Raw genomic sequence first — 14,214 nt, 5'->3', positions numbered from 1 at the left:
CCTTGAGCTTGCGCATGAGCTCCTTGCTCATCCACAAAGGTCTCCTGCCACCTTTTCCCTATTTCTTGCTCACAGGGACGCACCGATCCTGAGCTTGGAAGAAGAGCTGTTTAAATGCTGACCAGCTCTCAGAGGCCCCTTACCTTCTAACACCCGAGCCCACGGGATAGCTCCAAGTAGGTCCCGGAAGAGATCGAAGTTGGCTCTCCTAAAGTCCAGGGTAGCAATCCTACTTATTGCTTTGCTTCTTCCGCTCAGGATCTTGAACTCCACCATCTCATGATCACTACAACCCAAACTGCCCCCTACCTTTACTTCCTTAACAAGTCCATCCCTGTTGGTGAAAATAAGGTCCAGTAACACCCCTCCCCGCGTCGGTTCCTCCACCACCTGCATCAGAAAGTTGTCTTCAACGCACTGCAGAACCGTCTGGACCGTGCGTGCCTGGCTATGTTGGTCATCCAGCAAATATCTGGATAATTGAAGTCCCCCACTAAGCACCAGTGCCTGGGAACGTGACGCTACATCCAGTTGCTTTTGGAAGGCCTCATCAGCCTCCTCATCCTGATCAGGGGGCCTGTAGTACACCCCCACAACAGTGTCACCCTTACCAGCCTGCCCCTTGATTCTCACCCATAAGCTCTCCACTGCTACATCACTCTCCCCCAAGTGAATTTCAATACATTCTAGCTGCTCTCTCACATAAAGAGCAACTCCACCACCCCGCCTAGCCAGCCGATCTTTCCTAAAAAGCACATAGCCCTCCATGACAACATTCCAGTCATGCGAGCTGTCCCACCACGTCTCTGTGATTGCAATGAGATCATGACCTTGCGACTGCACGCAGAACTCCAGCTCTTCCTGTTTATTCCCCATGCTACGCGCATTAGTATACAGGCACTTAAGAGAAGCAGCATCCCTCCACCTCTCTCCAAGCCTTTGAACTCCACTGTCTCCACCCATCAAGTCCTGTTTGGAGCCTCGAACTGGCCCCTCAGTCCCAGAGGTCGTCATTTTGTCCCCTTCCCCCTTCATACCTAGTTTAAACACCTGTCAATAAGTCCCGCCAGTTCCTCAGCTAGAACCCTCTTTCCCCGTGAAGACAGGCTGCATCCATCTGCAGCCATCATGCCAGGTGAAATTATATCTGTTCTTTTTGGATATACTGTTGAGAAGAGACTTTTTTTTACCTGTTTTTTAAAGTCGTGACTAAAATGTAGTGATCCTTTGAAAACATGAAATTATGTGCTTTTTTCTAACACAGTGAACTAAGTTAAAACAATGTTTTCTGAGAGCAGTTACAACACTCTCTTCATGTTTTACTCACCAGGGCTCCACTGCTGAGGAGAATCATAAAGACAATGAAAGTCTCAAACCAGTTGTGTTCAACAATTCTGAAGCATGTTTTTCTAAGGTTCCACCACTGCTTTCCTCTCCCTTCTTCTACACTTACTTGACAGCACTTGAACCTCCGTACACAGCCTTACAACAGCATATGTATTGAGAAAAAGAAAGATTTTGTTGAATTACATAACTGCTGGTTATGTATACTTAGTAACACAACACTACATTTCCAGAAGCTGTGCTATTTAGTAAAAGGTCAGAGGATTTTCATCAAGATGATCTTTTTTTCCTTCAAAGCAATAAAATTTAACACTGAGACAATTGAAATCTACAATTCAAAGAATGGATGAGAAAAAGTTTCTTATTTATCAAGAATTAACTGCTCAATACAGTACATACAAAAAGATAAAAATCCATGCAACTTGAAGCTAAATTATAAAGTAAGAAATAAAAAATATATTAATTAATTCAGAATTAAAATAACTCTATGTGGTAATTCTTGGGCAAACGTTTTATTGTACTTTCTTTTGTGTGAGATACTAAATTCAATATCCATATGGTGAATTATGGTCTAAAAGTATTACTGCTTCTAAGCATAGTTTAAAAACTGACGAAAAAGTAAATAATTAAACACAAATATTAAGAACTAGTTTTGACAATTAATAATTTTATATTTCATAAATAAGTTTGGATTTTTTTTTGTCTCAGACACCTTCAGTGAAGCAGGCCTCTGGCTCCATGGATTCCTCAGGTTCAGCTTCTGGTTGCTCTTCTGCAGGAAGTCCAATGTCAACTGTGCTGCCTTCAGATGAACTGGACATATTTAGCTTCTGTAAAAAAAAAAGAAAAAGAATCACAAATTTCCATTAAATACTTTTAGGAAAATATTAGTAGTTTCCAGAATAATTAAATAGTTCTTTTGTTCTGGTATTCAGCGCAAGTTAATTGCTGACAAACTAAAGGGAAATTTGTACAGTTTTTTTTTCCTTTGTACAGTATCAATCGTAATAAAGATTAAAGAAAAATAGATTTTAAACTACAAAATATGAATAATAGTTCTAAGCCTGCAAGGATTTATGACCACAACTAACAATTAGTGGTAAAGATCTCTTGTCCTGGACAGAGTACAACTTAAATATATATGCAACAACCTGCATACATTAAGTCTACTGAAAAGCAGGTAACAGCCCAAATATAACTATATAAATGAGGTGGCAGCTGAAAGAAAAGAGGGAAAAAGAAACACTGATAAGCATTGAAGGCTGTATTTATTTCAAAATCATTTTGAAAATACTTTTCAAAACTTTTTAGAGACTTTTTCATTTTGGAAAAAATATTTACTTTTCATTTTAATTCACCATTCTCTTTCATGCATTTTGGACAATAAAATTAAGTTATTTAAAATCAACAATGCTAAATAATAGTTTTTCTAAAATACAGTTCTAAATAAAACAGAGGTCATAAGCAGTTCTTGATTAGGTTCGTCCCTCATTCCTTTGCATCCTATCTCCTGTTGGAACTGTAGTAATTTTTAACCCTTTCTCACACTTCTGCTCATCAAGAATTAAACTCTCTTTTATACACTTACTTTTGTCCATGTATAAAGAAGTGTCAAAGTAACAAATGGTGAAGTATTGAATACACTGAGTAAAGAAAAACATACAGAAGGGATCAAGAGAAATGCACAACGTATCTGAATACCTCTTTGCTCTCTTCCAGGTCTGATTCACTACTAAACTCCTCTGTATTTAAATTTTCAAAGTCAGATTCACCCACAGCAATGGGCACTGTCACAGTCAGACTTGGATTGTTTATGAAGGACATATAATCACTTTCATCAATTATGTATTTCTCCACACTGCTGCCTGTGCCTATGCCACTGGTTGTTCCATTCACATCTTTAATGTAATCATGGTCCTTGCTTAATTCTGCAGTATGGTTGGAAATACAACTGTTTTTGTTGTTCAAATCTTCAAGTGGTTTGATTTCATCTAAAGCTTTTTGTTTTTTAACGAAAGCTTTTTGGATGAATTCACGCGCTTTTCTTTTCACATAGTCTATGCCCTTCTGCATTCTTGCTACTGCAATTTGGAGATTGTTCATTTCATTATCATCATCTGTCACAGCAAGGTTGTCAGCACTAAATGAGCTCAACAGCAAGGCCAAAAATAGGTTCAATACCTGCAGAAAGATGAAAAAAGAACATTTTAAAATTTATGTCAACAAAGAACTTGCACTTTGTTTAAAAAGTCCTACTAGCAGCATTGAAGGCTGAAATCTCAAGAGTTCAACAAAAAAATAAAATAAAATAGAATAAAATAAAATAGAATAAAATAAAATAAAATAAAATAAAAGCACCCTCAGAACTCTTTCTCCATGAAAAATGAAGGGTATTTGTTTTTTTTGATTGTGTGTTGTTTACTATTAAAAATATTTCAACATCTTTAAATCCAGATGGCGTATAAATATTTTGGTGGAAAAACCTTATCATCTGAGATAACAAACTTGCTATTTAGCATCATAAAATTGTTTAATTTATTCCTTCATACAGTAGAAACAAGATTTAGATGACTAATCATATGTTATAAATAATAAAAAAAATTACAGCAAATGATTTATTAAGAGCCCATAAACTAAAATTGTTTGGAGAACAAATATTTAGAAACAGCCAAAAGACAAATTAAGAATGTGACTAAGAGCTTACTCTAACATTGTCTTAGCTTTCTGATATCACAAGGTACAGAATACTTTGTTCTCTATCCAAAAAATCTCTTACACTTGAAACCACCAGCCTAAGTGCTTTATTGAAGTAGAGCCAGAACACTTAGTTCTCTTCAGAATTGAACCCACTCTGTTATTGAAGAGTATTTTGTTAATGTTTTGATTACGTACCACTAGGTTTCCAATCACCATGACCATCATGAAGACAGTAAGGCACATTGCTTGGCCAGCAACCTCCATGCAGTCCCACATTGTTTCTATCCATTCTCCACACAGAACTCGGAATACGATCAAAAAAGAGTGAAAAAAATCTTGCATGTGCCATCGTGGAAGTACACAATCACTTGCAATTTTGCAGACACATTCCTTATAGTTTTTCCCAAACAGCTGCATCCCAACAACAGCAAAAATGAACACAATGATGGCCAGAACAAGGGTCAAATTTCCCAGAGCCCCCACTGAGTTGCCAATAATCTTAATCAGCATATTTAGAGTTGGCCAAGATTTTGCTAATTTGAAGACTCGTAACTGGAAGAAAAGAAAAACAGTGTTAGGACAAGCAGCACCAAAAAGTACAAAGATAATTTTATGGAAAGATATTACTGCAAAAAAAAGGCCTCCAGTATGACTGTTGAAAGTTGATATTCTTTTCCACATGCATGATGTTCAAAAGGTCAGTCACAAAATTTTGCAAAGTTAGAGCTTGATAACTTCAAAGAATAGTTTTTCCCCAAAGCCCAAGAAACTACCAGTCAAATAGAGTTTAAAATTTAGGGCCCATCTTTTAAAATAAATGGGGCTACTTTTCTGCAGTTATATGCACAATGGATCTTCTCCTGTGGTATTAATCAGAGCACAATACGTCTATCTAAAGAGTCTGTGCATAGCAGGATGTTTAAAGTGTGTATATATAATAAACAGATTGGAAATAGGCCAGGACACCATTGCTATCTATTTTTCTGGATCTCTACTGATTCATGCTGAAGCCAGTAAGGTATCAAATATGGATTTGTATGGATTTGTACTGCTGAAAGAGACTTCAGGATCAGTATCATAGCAAATAATGAAAATTTTTAAGGGAAAAAAATAACTAATGAAGCCTCATTGAATAATCAGTGCAATTGATATATATTTACCAATCTGAATGATCGAAGAACTGAGAGTCCTTCCACATCTGCAAGACCAAGCTCAACCAAGCTAAGGGTTACAATAAATCCATCAAAAATATTCCAGCCTTCTTGAAAATAATAGTAGGGATCCATTGCAATTATCTTGAGAAACATCTCTGCTGTGAAGATTCCAGTGAAGACCTGAATTCAGAGTGCACATGGTTATTTTTTGCAAAATATAATATTGCAGGTTAAGCTGTTGTCTAAGCTACCTATCTGAAATCAGCCTCATCCAAAACTGATACTTAATAGTCCACTGTAGTGATATATTATGACCACCTTACCTTAACAGAGGTCATATAAACCAAGCAATTTTTTTTCAAATAATTACATTCTAAACTGAAAAAGACATTATGCAAACTTCTGTTTTATAACATTTGTAATCCAATTTCAACTATATCAGGATACGGACTTCCTCATGTATTGTACAAACAATATCCTTAATTTGATTTTCATGGCATAAACCAGAATGCTTTCCAAGAAATTACATGGCATAACATAATTTTTGGTACACTTATTACATTATACAGCATTATGAATGAGGCCAAGTCTAAGACTTCTGACGAGTAACTCCTTTGCTTATACAGCCTATAATAATCTCATTCAGTTCAACAGAGAAAAAGATTATAACAGCTGGAGATCAACAGAGATACAACAATTTGCAGAAGCTGAGGAAACTTCTATGTGGGTGTTGCCAGTAAGCTCAGTGAAGCCAGTTGGCTCAATTGTTTTTACGTCAGGACTGAAATAACATTTAAAAGTACATATTAAACATGATATTTCTGGTAATGATTTCCTATCGTGGAATTCAATATTCTGAATGAAGCAGGAATCATATTTAGGAGCCACCAAGGTACTGAGCCTGAGAAGGTTTAAGAGAAAGCAGTTGTGATTCTGAGTATTAGAAGAATTTTTTATAGGATAAGAAAGTATTAAAGCCACTGTTAAAGGCTGGCTGAGTTCTGCACTGTACTGGTTATTTGTCTTTCCTTTTGGTTTTTGATAACTCAGTTTTCAAGTTGAACAGAAACTGCAACAGCTAAACAGAATAACTGGGATAATTGGGAGGGATCTGGATAAGATTCTGACTTGTTCAGTGTAGGAACATAAATTCTCAAGATAGATTTTATTACTTCTAAATACATCACAGATGCAAGCACTGGACAGGAAAAGTTACTTGTTTTTAAGATAGAGAATTAAAACCACTGTGGAAGAAGTGGGAATGAATAAATACCATGTGAAAATATGAATAAAGTTCCTAACCATTGTGACAATGAAGTTCTCAAGGGCATTTAAAGCTAAACTATGGAAGCAGGAGAACCCTGAAAGCTTCTACATTGGAGAAAGGGCTTAAATCAAGGAACTTAAGATTGGAAGAGGATGGTGCTTACAGCCAACCTCTCTCACACTCTTTGTAGTCTAATGTTCAGCAATATTTATATGATATTTTCCTGATTGGCAAACAAGACTATAATTCATATATGCAAGCTATAATACAAGACAAACTGCTACAATACAACATATTCAGAGCTTCCTTTGTTATAAGTGTATGAAATTCGGTTAGGAATTTGTCTATTAATTTTCCTTTCTAAATTCTGAATAGTTTTTTATTTGATCTGAGATATTTTTTTTCCTTCATTACAAAACAAGGATATTTAAAAATCACATTATAGGAAATCAATTCTTAAAATAAGAGATGAAGTAGGACTGCAGCCACAGATACTTCTGTGTGATCAAACCTGTCAGTTCAAAAGCATCATAGCTACGGAAAATTAACTACTGAATTCTTTAATAATTTATCTTTTTGAAGTAGAAGGGAGAAAATATAGTTGACAACATGATAAAAAAGGTATCCTACTAATTATCTGATTCTAAAAAATGTAAAGACTGTAAGAAGAAAAATTACTGTAGGACATTTTTCTTATTTAAAATAAGCATATACAGAGAACAATCCATGTATCCACCTAGAAATTCATTTAAAGAAGAAAATTCTAGAAATGCCTTTAAATGGCTCTTCTAGTGACTGTAAACCTGTACTCAGGAAGCAGAGCAAAGAGACGAAAGCAATTAAAAACACATTCATAATTTACACATTTGTATTGTATTGATTGAAAAAGAAATACATTTATTCCCATTGTGTCTTTTTCATGGAAGTAATGCATTTCCTGGGTTAGTAGCTAGATAAATCAACTTCTATTTAATATGGACTTTACTTAATGTAGCAGTGGTGCCATTTTAAAAAAATATTTAATTTGGTTTCCCAGAACACAGGAAAATATTGATTTTACAGAATTGTAAGTTATGTGATCCAAAAATGTTATGATAGAGTCTATCAGGATGGTAACAAATGGTCAGTAAATCTGCTTTCTAAAGAGGTACAAACAGACATATTTCCTTTAAAAACATAAACACAAAAAAAAAGTAACAGACTCACCAGATTTCCAACTGAAAGTACGTTATTGAATTCATCAGTCATTGGATAATGCTCCATGGCCATAAAGAGTGTATTTAAAACAATGCAAATTGTAATAGCCAGGTCAACAAATGGATCCATTACAACTAAGTTGACAATATGCTTTACTTTTAACCAATGAGGACTGCAGTCCCAGATCAAGAAAATATTTGCAAATTTATACCAACACGGTGGGCATTTCTGTCTTGATTCTTCGAGTTCTGTGGGAAAGCAAAATTCGTAAATACACGATTGCTCTAGCATTCTCAAGGCTAGATGAGTTATACCAGTCAAGATATCAATCTATAGTGGCATATCTTTTATAATTTTTATTCATTCCTAGTACCAAAAAAAATTAATCACATACAGCTGAGCTTTTAAAGAGTAACTGAATAATATAACTACTAAAAATATGTATATACAGTTATATATTTGAAAAATGTTCTATTATCTTTTTGTGTATAGTAATGCGTTTTTTTAATAATATGTATAAGCATGCCCTCAGTTGTTGTCATCAAACACAACTTTGTAGTCCCAGCAAGCACAAGGTAGATGGTAGCAAAACAATGAACTAGAAATGCTTACTTATGTAATGACTTCAACGAATATAGGCCTCTGAGTGTACTGATAAATATTTGTTGGTTTGTTGGACAGTATCTATGAAGATATTTTAAATCAGTTTTTAAGTTTCAAATCAGATTTTCAGGAAAAATATGGCATTAACCTATGTATAACACATACCTTCCACAGTGTTTGTAAGAATGCTAGCAATGCTCATTGCTCTCTCTCTTAAAGCTGGATCTTCCAGGTAGTCCATAGAAACATGGAAAGAGCCTGATATTCTCTTCCTCATTTCTGTCTCTGTAGTGGTGCCCTACACAGGGAACAGTAATAGGTGAGACCACATTTGAATAATAAAATAGACAAATACTACATAGATCCCTGTTATTAATATGCATATATACGTGCTTCGTGCACTTCAAGTTTAATCATGTCAGACTTTTCTTACTTTTTAATATCTTTAAGATAATTTTTAAATGATAATAGGCAATAGTTATCTGACTGTTCAAGATTCAGTGAGAGTTTATTCACTTAACTATTGCATTTCTTTCCTTCAAGCTTAGAAGAATTATTTAAAGATATGAAAAAGGACTGAATTAAAAAAAAATTGTACTTTTTTTGCAAACTATTTTTTCCTTGCAGACAGAATATTCAGTTTCCTATGACATAATAGCTTTTTTACATTAGACAAATTGTAGCAAGTAAGAAAAGTACGACTTCCTCATGCTTCCTCATGCTAGTATGTTTCTAATTAATGTGAGTAGACAATTTTGAACAAAGTAAGAAATTTATTTCAGTGATCTCCTCTCTTACCTGCTTATATATACACAGTGACAGCAATATGTGCTGCAAATATGTTCACACAGACATTTATAATTTGTATTTTTGGTAGTATGTGCAGAAATGCAATATTCCAATTAACTCTGTGTTTATACTACAGAACTCCACCAGCAAAGGATGGAAATATATAGAAATGAGAAACAAATGGTAATAAAGAACTGACTACTACCTTACATTTTTAGTGGGTCTGATACAGAATCATATATTATCAAAATTAACCGATAATGCTAATTTTGATATAACGGTAATAGCAGTGTCATACTGATTGCAGACATATGATAAAATTTTTGTATACTGTTTTCAATTGTCTAGCAACTTTGATTTTGTGGACCATAACTAGTCAGACATTTATAGCAGCAAAATGAATGCATGACCTGGTAATACAGTATAGCGCTTTTGTGGGTGTATAGGTAAGTTATATTTTACTATGTGGAAATTGCAAATTGCATTTGTTAGTTATGAGAATATTAGTAAGTAAATGCTTATGTTGCAAACTATCTTATCTGTTTAATTTATTAAAGATTTTACAAGATGCAGGAGCATTCACAGCTTGACCAACCAGGAAGCATTGCCAAGGATTCCATTCTGAAGGTAACACTGGCTGGTGCAGTAAGGAAAGGCCATGATGCCTAAGCTGTTTAAAACTTTCTTACATTGTCATCAGTAGCTGGTTTATCTATTATCACCTCTGGCAGAAGCTGTCCAACAGGCGATGTAGGAACAGATGGTCCACCAACCAGGGAAACCACCCCATTGCAATCCACAGTGCTGTGCATCTTCCCATTCACTGGAAACACTGCCAGCATCCTGGATGACCTACTGGCCTGACTAATGTTACTGTTGCGCCGTTCACCGTGTCTGCGCGGCACAAAGAGAGAATCTCTTCTGCTATCATTGTCTTCAAAAGTGCTGTGCTCATCATCAGCAAAGTCATTTTCAGATCCTATATCCTTTGCTCTACCTCTGAAGCTGAAAAGACTTGTTCTGCTGTTGCGCCTTGGGGAAAATAGGGAGCCACGAATGCTCAGCAAAGACTGTAGGCAAACAAAATTTGTAATTATTAACTGAAAACTTCAAACTTAGTATTGCCATTAGTACCACATATCTTTTTCATTTTTTTTTTCTTACATAAAGTTAACCACTTTTACCAGAAGTTAATGCTACTGTGAATATTTTGTATGTTCTCCAGCATATTTTGCAAGAAGAAATACCTCTGCTCATGGATTCTTAAGACAAAACCAGTTTTGAGCACTATTTATTCCTAATGTCTGCTTAAGTAGCTGGGTGGTTGCACAATATCCATTAAGCAAAAATGCATTATAAGCATGCATGTTTTTTCATATATGCAGCATCCTTCACATATTGAACCAACCTCCAACATCACTGAAGCAGGAGGAAAATGTAAGGTTATCATAACGGAAAGTCACCATAACATTTTAATAAGAATAGATAACGTATAATCACTCTAAGAAACTAACTGAATCAGCTGAAGAATATTTTTAATATAATTTTTGAACAATGTTTTTACAAGAATGGGTATATGAAGTTAAGTTTCACTCTGATGTTTTGTCTTTTTTTACAAGACAGCCTAGCACCTACAGCACTTTCTGTCAGGCACAAACAAGAATAAGGAAATTTAATGAAAATCCTGGTTTCTTTTCTTTAAGCAGTAGGCTTACATTACTGTACCAGGAAGACTAAACTTGTTTTATAACAGCCTGCGATGCTTTAAATATATGCTTCTATTAAAAATAACTATATGCAATACCTGATGTGGAGAAGAGTATTTCTTTTCATATGTCAGCCTATTGCCTTCAATAGATAACCGGAAACCTTTTCTTCTGATGCTGTCTTCTGATTCAGACTTGTGAAATTCATCTTCATCTTTTTCCTCTCCTCCAGACTGTTCTTTCTGTTTTCTTTTTTTCCTTCTATTTCTCCTCTCTTTGGCACTCTTTGAGCTCAATTTGGAAGCCTCTGAGGAACTTTCTGAAAGCCCACCTGCTTCTCCTGCGGCGCTGGGTTCCCTGGACTCCGCGGATGCTGTTACTGCCGCCGCTGCCACTGCTGCTGCCTGTCATACCACAGGATGAATTCATGTCACTCAGCAAACCATGATATCAAAACTGTTGAATTTTACTTGTACAGAATTTTTAGTCCCCCTCACTCCCAAAGTCTTAACACTTACAAACTATACTGGCGACTAAAGAAAAACATAATAAACAATATATTTCTGGTTCTGAATATTCTTGATTATTCCTTAGTTGTTCTCAGTACAATCCAGAAGAGAAAATCTCTGAGATAACTCCAATACTGAAAGTCCAGCATGGTGGTTTTAATCTCCAAATTCAAAAAACAGGAATTTGAGTATCTCTAGAAAAATTCCTATTATGCACTTTATTAAGCCATTAAATTATACCTGAGCTGCTTCTTGCTGCTTCTTTAGCTGTTCCAGCATTTGTTGAAATTCTGCCTCTTTCTGCTCTGCTTCTTCCAGGGTTGCTTGGTTCTGCTCTTCATAAGCCATGGCAACCACAGCCAGGATCAAGTTGATCAGATAAAAAGAGCCCAGAAAAATCACCAAAACAAAAAATATCATGTATGTTTTCCCAGCAGCACGTAGTGTCTGGAAATAAAAATGCATTCTTAAGTAAGAATAGGTAAACAAAGTTCCGTTTCTCATACTTTGAAAAGTAAGATAACATAACTGACTTTAGACTTCTTGAATTACAGGTAAAAACATGCTTAGTCTATTGTCCATAACAAAATTCTCACCAGCTGATAAAGATTTTCCCAGAAGTCTTGGGTCATCAAACGAAACAGTGACAAGAAAGCCCAGCTGAAAGTGTCAAAACTTGTGTAGCCATAATTGGGGTTTCTACCAGCTTTCACACACGTGTAACCTTCTGGACACTGCCTGCAAAGACAAACTGGGTGTTATCTTATATAGTTATTTTAGTATTATCAATTGGAACATACAGAAGATTAGGATTAAAAGTTTTTTCTTCGGTTAACCAGACTAGAAACACTAGAAGTTGTGATTTGTAATTGAGAATTTTTAAAGAACACTAAAAATTATACAGGAAAGCCACAAATAAAAACCTACTATGAAAAGCTTAACATAAACATCTAAAATGTAATTAAAATAATTCCTTTAATTATTAATGCTGTAACTAATGTCATTGTGAAAACTACTGACTGCTCTTGAATGTGACAGTACTCCCGCGTGCAGCAGGAACTGGAACATAGCTGGAATTTTCTAGCTGTGCCATCTGTTGCTTCTCATGCCCAGGAGTAACTTTTAATTACCGATTCAGCCATGCAAATACTAAACTCATTAACCAGTTCACTGAGCTCAATGGTGTACAACGATGCCAATGGATCAGGATCTCAAGTCCAAACCCCAATGTAAAATCCTAATATCACTTCTTATGTGAAAGAATGTATTCACTCAAAATATATGATGTATACCTTAAGATGGATCTAATTTATGCACTGTAAAAAAATCTACAAAAATTGATCTTACCCAGCATCAGAACTGTTTCCACAGAGGAGAGCATCATTTTGCCCTTCCAGAAAATAAAAATGACCTGTTTAGGAAAGAATTTCCAAAAAATTAATAAAATTCTGAATATTAATCTGTGAGTTTGTTCTTTTGTTTTTAACAACAGCCCTCTGAAACAAATAGTCCAGATCTATAAATAATAAGATGATTTCGGATACATCTTTAAACGAATATTAGCATTTTTTCAGCAGGAGTGTAACTTGAAGTAAATGCCACCACAAATTGCATTAAAAGTCATCTCTCAACTTACTGTTAAAATGCCAAAATGCACTAAAAATCCCAAAGAATTCTGCTGGATGTAAATGAATTGTATCATTCTCCTCTCAGACTGACCAATGAACTAAATAAAAATTTATGACATTATGTTGTACACTTACAATTAAATTGTAGCTGGAAAAAGAAAGGTATTGATAATTTGTTTTAAGGAGATAAACTTTCTCATCAGCATTGACAAAAGTTCCAGTTGGCCACTTACCAACACGTGGCAATTACCTTGTATCTCCCTCACTACAAGGACAATATTGAGGGCCTGGAGCATGTCCAGAGAAGGGCAATGAAGCTGTGGAGGATCTGGAGCACAAGTCTTATGGGGAGTGTCTGAAGAAACTGGCATTGTTCAGTCTGGAGAAGAGAAGGCTCAGGGGAAATCTTGTCACTCTATACAACTAGCTGAGAAGAGGTTGTGATGAGGAAGGGTTCAGACTCTTCTCCCAGGTAACTGCAATTGGATGAGAGGGAATGGCCTCAAGTTGAACCAAGGGAGGTTCATGTTGGATATTACAAAAAAATTATTCTCTGAAAGAATGGTGAGGTATTGGAACAGGCTGACAGGGAGTCACAATCCCTGGAGGTTTTCAAGAAAAGAGTAGATGTGGTGCTGAGGGACAAGGTTTAGAGGTCACAGGAATGGGCTGATGGTTAGAATAGATGACCTTAGAGAACTTTTGAGCCTAATGATTCTGTGATAAGTGAACTCAGCAAAAATCATCTGGCTGCCAAGGGCTCTCACTACTACGAGCACTCACAGTCTCTAATGAGACTTATGATTGGTATACAGTTCGGTATATATCTAAATCGAATAACTGCAACGTTCATCTGTGTAGGTAGGTGATATGTATATACGATGAAATTATTTCTTAGGAAAGAAATAATGGATTGGTTCCACCAAATTACCCTATAACTAACCACCTCAAAAGCTGTCTAGTAATCCTGAACTTAAAGGGCTTTTCAGATGGTTTAGACAGCAACAACACTGACCTGTCTGTTCTTAGAAGAATAAAGAGATGATGAACAAAAAGTGGTGCCTATCAAGATGCACGTTCACTACATACTTGAATTTGTTTTTTTCCCCTCAAAACACATTTCTACAATACCACTTCTGCAGCTGCCACACTTTTGAAGTGTTCCTTTTTTTGCTTCCTAAGGAAAATTAAAACTCCCACTGGTTTTCTGCTCCACAGAGCTGACCTGCTAGTCTCCTTAAAACGGCCTCATCTGAGGTGCTACCAGCACAGCTGAGCTCAGACTTGGCTGTGGCTGCACACACTGAGCTGGTGAAGCCA

The 14,214-nt window shown here is 35.7% G+C and overlaps 1 protein-coding gene across 5 annotated transcripts in view; it reads right to left on the bottom strand.

Moving 5' to 3' along the window:
• The window catches only part of LOC100546043 (sodium channel protein type 1 subunit alpha-like), a 107,461-nt gene that overhangs the window by 56,219 nt on the left and 37,028 nt on the right, over positions 1-14,214 (bottom strand). For 4 of the 5 annotated variants that reach the window (XM_031554205.1, XM_019617154.1, XM_019617153.1 and 1 more), the window contains 12 exons: positions 12,614-12,677; positions 11,863-12,004; positions 11,507-11,713; positions 10,856-11,161; positions 9,741-10,121; positions 8,428-8,560; positions 7,669-7,907; positions 5,202-5,375; positions 4,237-4,593; positions 3,046-3,525; positions 2,057-2,174; positions 1,328-1,482 (listed from right to left, as the gene is read on the bottom strand). In XM_031554205.1, coding sequence (XP_031410065.1) covers positions 1,328-1,482; positions 2,057-2,174; positions 3,046-3,525; positions 4,237-4,593; positions 5,202-5,375; positions 7,669-7,907; positions 8,428-8,560; positions 9,741-10,121; positions 10,856-11,161; positions 11,507-11,713; positions 11,863-12,004; positions 12,614-12,677 — 2,756 coding nt within the window. The remainder of the gene's footprint in view (positions 1-1,327; positions 1,483-2,056; positions 2,175-3,045; positions 3,526-4,236; positions 4,594-5,201; positions 5,376-7,668; positions 7,908-8,427; positions 8,561-9,740; positions 10,122-10,855; positions 11,162-11,506; positions 11,714-11,862; positions 12,005-12,613; positions 12,678-14,214) is intronic. The other variant, XM_019617157.1, reaches the window with a different exon arrangement.

This window comes from Meleagris gallopavo, chromosome 7 (assembly GCF_000146605.3).
Source record: "Meleagris gallopavo isolate NT-WF06-2002-E0010 breed Aviagen turkey brand Nicholas breeding stock chromosome 7, Turkey_5.1, whole genome shotgun sequence".
Taxonomy (NCBI): Eukaryota; Metazoa; Chordata; class Aves; order Galliformes; family Phasianidae; genus Meleagris; species Meleagris gallopavo.
Note: the sequence above shows the minus strand (reverse complement) of the source record. Positions and strands in the feature narration are given on the sequence as shown.